This window comes from Helianthus annuus, chromosome 17 (genome assembly GCF_002127325.2).
Source record: "Helianthus annuus cultivar XRQ/B chromosome 17, HanXRQr2.0-SUNRISE, whole genome shotgun sequence".
Taxonomy (NCBI): domain Eukaryota; kingdom Viridiplantae; phylum Streptophyta; class Magnoliopsida; order Asterales; family Asteraceae; genus Helianthus; species Helianthus annuus.
The window spans coordinates 191,988,094-191,997,997 of NC_035449.2; the positions used below are offsets into that span (position 1 = coordinate 191,988,094).

The 9,904-nt window shown below is 33.7% G+C and overlaps 1 protein-coding gene across 1 annotated transcript; it reads right to left on the bottom strand.

The window, feature by feature from the left end:
• Window positions 1-2,313: 2,313 nt before the first annotated feature.
• Window positions 2,314-9,298, bottom strand: LOC110925483 (serine/threonine-protein phosphatase PP2A-2 catalytic subunit). The gene is made up of 7 exons (XM_022169435.2): window positions 9,144-9,298; window positions 8,479-8,739; window positions 7,762-7,876; window positions 6,925-7,033; window positions 6,746-6,823; window positions 5,725-5,916; window positions 2,314-2,740 (listed from the first exon to the last, which is right to left on the bottom strand). Exons 2-7 carry the CDS (start codon window positions 8,729-8,731, stop codon window positions 2,567-2,569), a joined length of 921 nt encoding a protein of 306 aa, XP_022025127.1. The 5' UTR covers window positions 8,732-8,739; window positions 9,144-9,298; the 3' UTR covers window positions 2,314-2,566.
• Between the last annotated feature and the right edge of the window lie 606 nt (window positions 9,299-9,904).

Here is a 9,904-nt window from a genome sequence, read left to right on the forward strand (position 1 = left end):
TATTCTCACACCCTTAAATCTTATTTTCATATCCCACAGCTATACAATTGGTAAGACCATGCGTAGTGAGCATGATTCACCCTTGGGCGTTTTGCGTCATGTGACAGCCCAGTCAGCAATGAGGCATTATTGGGCGTTTTCTAAAATGGGTGTAGTGGGGATGCGGACATTGTGGGGCATTATGTTTGTAATAAAATTAAATAAAAAAAACATCAAAAAAATTGATTGGTTTTCCAAAAATGGAAATGAATCTGATTGGTCAAACCTTGCCCCTTATAGCGTTATTTAGAACACGCCTGACCAAAAATTTGGCCAAACACGCCCACAGGGGCGGAGGTGCCGGCGGTTTCGGGCGAGATTCCGGGCAAAAAACGCCCCACTACGTTCGGTCCAAGGAATGTTTTTTTTTTGTCTCCATGTATACGAGTCGTATAACATTATACGACCCGTATAGAATGTTATACGACCCAAAGCTCATACAATGTTATACGACCCGTATAATGTTATTCGGCCTATATAGAAATATTATACGACCTAATATTTTCTCAATTTATAAGAGTTGTATAGCATTATACGACCCAATATTTGTCATGTTATTCTATACGCGTCGTATGAAAATAAGATCTTGGGGTGTGGCTTCATTAAAGAAAATGCATTTCTCGACCACTTTCAGTTTTTTTTATTTTACGGGCCAGAAACTTTTTCATGAGTTTTTAGAAACCAAAACCTTAAATTTTGACGAGTTATACTCCTCACGTCAAGTATAAGTTAGTTTTTCGGTTCTTAAAAAAGTACATAAAAAACGGGTCAGATTTTGTACTTTCCAAGATAATTTTGATAACATGTAAAATTAAAGTGGATTCACAATTATTAAGGTTGGCTGTAGTGAAGCAATGCCCCCTTGCCAAGTGGAGATGTGTGATTGGTTGAGAAATCAAGTACACACATATGTCTAACGCCCATTACCACACTCACGAGAGAATCCTTCACACCCCCATAACACCCTCTAGGAGCGGTGTTCAACGCCCAAGCCGACTACCATGAACCCATGGCTTGAGACGTTAAATAGTTAATTAGTTACACATAATCTTAAGGTAAAAGTATAAAACCATGTGTGGTATAGAAACTAACATATAAATATACCATATAGATTAACACAATAATTAAAACCTCTCCATAATAGCAAAAGGTTATTCCAACAATTATTTCCTTGTGTTCTATTGAAATAAGAAGCAAAAGCTAAAACCTGAATTTGATTCCATTTATATGTATTATGTTCTAGTTAAAGGGAGCCTATGGACAATATTCTTGTTTCTATTTAGTTTGAAATCGTCTCAAGGATATTAGTTTAGGATATATCTTTAGTAGTTGTAGATATAAGCATATATAGCTTTAAATAAGAATATGGTTAGATCAAACTACTTGGTCAGGATTCTTTCTCATCTGAAATGTGTTTCTTAAATAATTGGTATGAATGAAATCAGATTCATGTAATAGATGCCTGCGGTTGGTGGTGTAAACATGTCGGTAAACAACTTAAGATGCTCATGAGATACTCGAAATCAGTTCACTAATAGCTCAAATATAGCCGACCTTAGCCCATGAGATACTCAAAATCATTAAATCAGTACACTAGAAGCTCAAATATAGCCCAGCTTAAACAAGCTCAAGCCCAAACTTTAGTTTGTATTAAAGCTCATTTAACATATTAAATCCCAACCCAAGCTTCATTTATCGAGCTTGACTAGGCTCACGAGTCTGAATAAGTTTAAGAATGTCTTTTTATATACTTGTTATTTATATCAACTATATTTACATAATAATAAAATTATATATAAAACCAATGTAAAAATAACAAATAATATATATTTTCATCTCTAGTAAGCGAGATGAGTTCAAGCTCAAATTTCAGCTCGCAAATAGGTTTTAAGAGTCAAGCCAAGCAAGCTTGTATAGTTTCAAGCTCAAGCAAGAATTAGCTAAACCGAGCTTGAACACAACTTGTGAACAGCGATACCTGCACCCATGATTGCAAAAGTCGCTAGGCGCTCCCTAGTCGGATTCGGGAGTACTCGGGAAGTACTCGGCTTAGGCGGAGATTACTCGGGGAGTAATTGGCCTGGGAGATCAGTACTCGTGCCTCGGCAGCCTACCTTGTAGCGAGTACTCGGGGAGTACTCGGAGCCTAGGCGGGACTTTTACAAAATGTTAAAAAAAACACTAGAACTGACGCCATATAAGAATTTCAGGCTAGACTGAACCGTTTAGAACACATGAATTAAACCTAACTCCCGCCTTAAAACCCGGTTCATAAAAATTAAAAGTAAAATTCTGTTACTTCTTATCATGGACCGAAAATCAAATCTTACATAACTGGTCCCGGCTAATCTAATTCAACGGTTTGCAGGTTTTAGCAGTTTGAACGAAGTTCTACACATCCGCACAGTACACCAAAGTAAAACATGATACAATAGAAACACAACATCCACCATAATCTAAGCTAGCATCCAAACAAGAAACGCATACTTATAAAAAAATATATATCGCAGTAATTGATCGATAATATTTATAAAAAATAATCTGGAGTTTTGCGGGTTGTGTCTGGCTCGATCTGCTTCGGGGCTGGATCAAATTGAAGAAAGTTTTGCTCCATGTTTTCTCCAATTTCGAGAATTGCGGCCATATTCCCACAGCGATAACAGTAATTTGGAGCACTAAATACAGTCACCACATTCTTGTCCTGATAATTTCATATATAACATTAATATCACAAGTTTATTTTATCCATTTCGACTCGTTTACTTATTAACGGGTCTGGTTTAAGTTCAACTTTAAATAGGTAAAATTAAAGAAGTAAGCAAACAGACCAGGTTTAACGCTTTAAATCGTTTATTACAAAAAAAATAATAATAAAATAAAATAATAATAATAATAAGAGTTAATTACTGTTTTCGTCCCTGTGGTTTGTCAAAAATCACTATTTCAGTCCATTAGTTTAAAAATTGCGATTTCAGTCCCTGTGGTTTCACTTTCGTAACCATTTCAGTCCACCTCGTAACCAGTTCAGTCCCTGTACTAACAAAATAAATGGATTGAAATGGTTACGAAAGTGAAACCACAGGGACTGAAATGGTTACCAAAGTGAAACCACAGGGACTGAAATCGCAATTTTTAAACTAATGGACTGAAATAGTGATTTTTGACAAACCACAGGGACGAAAACAGTAATTAACTCTAATACTAATACTAATACTATAATAAAATAAATAAAATAATAATAATAATAATAATAATAATAATAATAATAATAATAATAATAATAATAATAATAAAATAAATCTAGGTTGTTGTAATATTGTTGTTCTCTAATTGCATTAATTATGTAAAAAATGAAAAATGAATGAAAAGGGTTTTGTAGGATTGAACCCGAACACGACCCATGTATTTATCTGATGTATTTATCCGAGCCAGAGACAACAGCCCCAACTCGGACACACTTAAAATTAATATAACCCAAACAAGACCCGCTTGTGTGGTTTTGAATGGGTTGTAAACATGTTAATCGGTTGGTGGGTTGTAATAAAGGGGTTAAAACGGGTTCGAGGTTCTCCGTTTTAATTAAACAGGATGGTAGGTCTACTTGTTTAATTAAACAAGTTAACCAGGTCAACCTAGGCATGTAAATGAATAGAACGAACACGAACACAGGCATGTTCGTGTTCGTTCATTTAATTTTAACCGAACATGAACATATAAATGAACATATTTTTTTGTTCATGTTCGTTTATAGAGAAAATGGGCATGTTCGTGTTCGTTTATGTTCGTTCATTTAAAACCTAAACGAAAAGGCCATGAAAGTAAACGAACGTAAACAAACAAACTTAAACTGACATAATTTAACAAACAATAAACAACACGAATAAACATAACTGAACTAACATAAATGAACATAATTGACTAAACATAAACGAACATAATTTTTTTTATATAAATTAGTGATTAATTACTATAGATTCCATTGAAAACCCTTTTTTATTACTAAAAAGCCCAATTACCAACTAGTTATAGTTATATAAGTAGTTGGAAAGTTCCTTTTATGTTTAATATATTTATATAAGGGGAAAGTGAATATGAGGCTGTTACACACTCAAAACTACGTCGTTTTGATTGAAATCCTAAAAAAAATTAAACTAAAACACACCATATTGTATCTTCCTTTTTTCTATGATGATTAAGTTCTGTAGATCCCTATTTCTATGAACATACAAAAGTAGCGTTAACTGCATCAACACCATGTCATCTTTTATTGATTCAAGAATTTCAAAAAAAAAAAAAATCACCTCATGTGTATGCATTTAACTGGTGGCATGGCTAAGCTAAAAAACTGAAACACATTTCACACATCGTAGAACTACTAAGTAATAAGAAACATTTACTATTCGAGTCACAACAAAAAAAACCAAATTTTAGTTTATATTTAGGGATTTAAATTCAGATTTAGGTTGTCAGAATTTGATCTTCTACCTGTATTGTTTTTTCGTTTCATTTGATTTGATCTTCTATTTGTTTTGTTTTTCGTTTCATTTGATTTTGATTTGATTTTCGATGAAAATTTAATAACTACTTTTCTATGTTGAACTTAAAATTAGGAATTTTAGAACTTCGACATCAAGAAAAAAAACGAAGATATAATATGGTAGGTTTTTAAGAATTTGAATCAAAACGACGTAGTTTTAAGGGTTTCACATCTAAGCTTAGGTGTGTGACAGCCCTATATTCACTTTCCCCTTTATATGAATATAATTACGTATGTATTTAAACTGAAACGAACATAAACAAATGTATATAAACGAACATAAACGGACGTTCATGAACATAAATGAACGAACAAAACTTCGTTCGTTTAATTAAATGAACAAAAAGTGTGTTCATGCTCGTTCGTTTATCAAATAAACAAAGAACATAAACGAACTTCCTGCCGAACAAGTTCACGAACAATTCATGAACGTTTGGTTCGTTTACAGGCCTAGGTCAACCAAACAAGGTTAGATTTTCCATTCCTGGTTTTGATGTGTACTAAAAGATGACATGACATGTTTCAATGCGAACATGTTTTGACCCTTACCAAACCCACCCATGTGATGCCTATAATAAAATTGGTACTCGCATAATGCAAATGAGAATAAAAACACGGATACTAATTATATATATATATATAGGGTTGAGTTCATTTCAGAACTCTAAATAACTACAGAACTTTCAGAACTCCTAATAAACAATCATTTTTTATATATAAGTTTTTGTATTTAGGATCTTTTTATCATCTATTATATGTATTTCATTGATTACATACATGTTAAAAGTAGTTTACATATGTTTAATTGCCAAAATTATATATATGTGTCATAACTAATTACATATATGTAAAAAAAAACTAGTTTACATATGTGTAATTATAAAATTACATATAAAAATGATAAAATTACTCTTAAAATGTATGTAATCGTAAAAATACACATAATAAATGATAAAATTATCCTAAACATAAAAATATATAAATAAAAAGATTGTTTGTTAGGAGTTCTACGAGTTCTGTAAATATTTATGGTTCTGAAATGATCCTGACCCTATATATATATATATATACATACATATGAACTTAAAAGATTACTGAGAGATTTAAAAGGTTCCTTTTTTTCCATTATTATATAGAGGGTGACAAACCTGGCACCAATTGAAACCCTCCATGACAAGCTGGTGGGCCCTTGAGATGAGAGTGAGCCCATTGGTATGGTTAAACTGGGTTGCGATATCTTGTCCAAACGTATAGCCAGCCCCACGAGGTGAAATTCCCCACCCGCACCTGTCATCTGGGTCTGACCATAAGAGGTCACACATTGGTCCTTCATGCGGGACCTACAAAATCGTACAAATGTCCAACAAGGCAACAAAAGATATTCAAAACTTGAGATACAACTGGGAAACAAATAACTAGAATAATTAGGGATGGCAACTCATGTGAGGTTCGGGTCGGTTCAATCCGTTTAGTTAAACGCGTAAAAAAACCCAACCCTAACCCAGGACCACTCATGTAACCCATACACGACCCACTTAACCCGTTTATCAAAATGGATCAAATGGTTTGGAGGGTTAAAACTTAAAAGGATTGGTCAACTAAACAGAGTAGGTTGTAAATGGCCATAAACTGGTTAATCCAATGTTTAAAAGGGGTGAACCATTTATTCACAACCCAAACCAAACACCACACGTTTATTAAACGGGTTACACGGGTTGACTGTTTATTTTCATGTCGTCAACCCGTTTAACCCGTTTATTAAACGGGTTACACGGATTGACTGTTTATTTTCATGTTGGGTTCGTGTCATGTCGGAACCCCCCCCCCCCAAAAAAAAAAAATAAATAAATAAATAAAAATAAATAAAAAAACTTTTTATACATAAATGTAGATGGTTAAAAAAAACCTAAAACTGGAAAGTATTTTTCAACATTTGGAGAATAGTAACATCTTTTTTGTTTAAACACACTCATCAATCAATTATACGTAATTGTACATGGTTAAAAAGAATCCCAAAATTTAGAAAGTATTTTCCGACATTATGTGGTTATATAAGCGCCTTATGTATCACAGTTAAAGCGATACCGGTGTTTATGCGGTTCATGCAGTTTTCTACTTAAAATTGGTTATGTATTGAACGACCCTCTGTGTGTGTATTCAATCATGTACCTCTTGAATGCGGTCCAAGGATCGAATATTGTCTAGGGTGTCCAGAGATGGTGAAAGTCCTCCGTGCAAGCAAAAGACCTATAAAATATCAACATAATTAATTAGATATCAACAAAATTAATTACATATGATTTTAACATGTACGTCATTAGTTTGGGATTTATGCACATGATTGTAACCTGACTCTCAATAAGTGCTGTAAGAGGAAGGTAATCAAAAAGGTCAGTGAAATACTTCCAAACGTTTGCGTTTCCATACTTTCTCAGACATTCATCATAGAAACCATACCTGAATTGAAGATAAAGGATTATCAAGTAAAAAGAAAATTATACAACCTTTGAACTTCCTTCATGAAGATCGATTAGTGGTATTTACAAATAAAATATATGTGTCGGTGTATATGATTCACGTTACGTGCAAACATAAAAGTATAAAAGAATACAAGATGGACAAAAACCACTTAAGCTATTACAAAAATTGGGTCTTCAAAGGGTAGCCCTAGTAACTACAATATTAGTGCAAACCCTAACTTCTCTTGGGTAGAAAATGCATTAAACCAATAGACTTGAAAGATCAATAGGATAATTGGACTGCTTATCTTGTTTCGGTTGGAATAAAGATGATCGTGATAATTGAATTGCTTGTCTTATTTCATATTACATTTCAAAATATCGTTTTGTAGGAATGATATCTTTGAGTGTGATCATTGAGTTAGCCGTTACGCCAAGAAGGAACCGTGTTCTATCATCAAAATTAAGTTTTATTTATATATATATTAGGTATAAGGGTTCAAATGAGAACCGACAAATCTTTAGCAGCCATTTTATTCACTCGTCTATTCACTGATTAGTACGTATAGTGTATTCACTTGTAGAACCATCAAAATATTATAGCGCATTCATAGTGAACAGTGAGCGAGCAAGATGGTCCTAATGATTCTCATATATTCAAAGGTTCTCACTTAAAATCACTACTATATATAACATAAATAACCACTAATGAAGTCAAGGTCTTACACTTGAGTAATCTGCCGGCTCTCATGATTTCCTCTAAGAATTGTAAGTCTGTCTCTGTAACGAACTTTAAGAGCCACTAAGAGCGAGACAGTCTCGACTGAATAATACCCACGATCTGCAGTAACAATATGATCCAAAATTAGAAAGAAATGATATTAAACAAACAATTTCAATTGTTCACAGCTGACAGAATGAAAGAAGCCAATTTCATACGCACATCAGCACAAAATACTAGAGACCAGTTAATCATAAGTTCATAAACACAAATTGAATGTGTATACATGCTTTTACAATGACCGTTGAACGTCCAGGATGGCCGGATAAACTTCCAAAACAAAAGGAATAGTTGGCAAAACTAAAGAAATCTGATTATTGATTGACAAATAACCTTTCCCAATTGATGATACTGAAATAGTGAAATCTACTTCTATAATCTAAATTTCTACTTCTAACTCCCGAAACTCGAAAATATAAAAACATTATCAAATAAACCTAATGTAATCAATTACATTCCAGATATAAATCAAGCAAGTTACAAGCAGGCAGTATCGCAATCTTCAAAGATACGAACACCCTCCATTTGTCATTACAAACCTCATTTATAGTTCCACTTCATTTACACCATCAATACATGCATATACACCCAAATTTCTATACTAACACAAAATCCCCAAACATAAGAAACACATAAAAGGTAACAAACAATAAACAACTCACCAACATAATCTCCCATGAAGAGATAATTCGTATCAGGAGTACTCCCACCAATCTTAAACAGCTCAATCAGATCATAAAACTGGCCGTGAATATCACCGCAAACCGTAACCGGACACTTCACCGGCTGAACATTATATTCCTCCACAAGTATAGCCCTAGCTTGATCACAAAGACTTTTCACCTCCAATTCCGTCAACGCTTTGCACTCCATCAACTGCTCTATCTGCCTATCTATATCCGCATGCGACGGCATCTTCACCTCTTTTCCGTTCAATTTTCCGATCAAATTTCCGGTCAAATCTCAACAATCGAAGATCCGATTACAAAATTTCAACAAATCTCTAAACAACAAACATATTTCTAACAAATTCGAGCCGAACGATTCAGTAATTAACCTAATTCGGAATATCTAGGGTTTGATATTGATATATCATGTTCCGATCAATTTTCCTATCAATTTTCGATCAAATCTCAACAACCGAAGATCAGATTACAAAATTATAACAAAATTCTAAACGATAAACATAATTTTAACAGATTCGAGCCGAGAAAATTAGGAATTAACCTAATACGGAATACCTAGGGTTTGATATTGATATCATGATGCGAAATATCATAAAATTGGTTCCGATAAACGCAGGATTTGAAGATAATGATGAATTTACCTTTGGTGTGTGTGCATGTATGTGAGTAGATGTGGCGTGATGAAGAAGAAAACGGAAATTTTAGAGAAGAAATGAAATCATGAGGAAACTGAAACTCAATCACAAGTCACCGATGATTTCCAGTCAAAATCATCTTGATGATGGTATCCACGTGTCGATGTTTTCGATGAAGAGTGCTATCGTGCGCTTGCCGGCGTAGGTTAGCAATTAAATTTTAGGGGTTTTTTTATTTATTTATTTATTTTTATTTTTTTTTTATGTTTTCACATCTTGAATTGTGGCGATAGAGTTCGGAGTTACGTCTCTAGATGGTGTAAAGTTGCTTCGTTTTTTGTTAATACGGTTAGAGAGGTTTTGGACGTTCAGGGTCATATTGGTTTGTGCGGTCTAGCGAAAGAGATCTTTCACTGGATTGTTTTGATTAGTTGCTGGAGCATATAGAGAACCATGAATGAAGTTAAATTTTCCAATTGTCAAGCTCGGATAGAAGATATTTGTAGTGAAATTAAGTCGGTAGGATATTCGCGGGTTAGTAGTAGATTGAAATCTAGGTCCATTTCGTGGAACGAGTGGTGTAATTTTGTAATTATGTATCATTTTTTCCTTGTTGGCCACCCCGTTTCATGGGTTGGTGTTTTTTTTATGAAGTTTACTTTTCAAAAAAATGTTAATAAATATATTTGTTAACATTTGAACATCCACATGGCCGATGCAATTTGTTGGGAGATATATGGATTTTGTTAGAAGAGTTGTGTGGAATT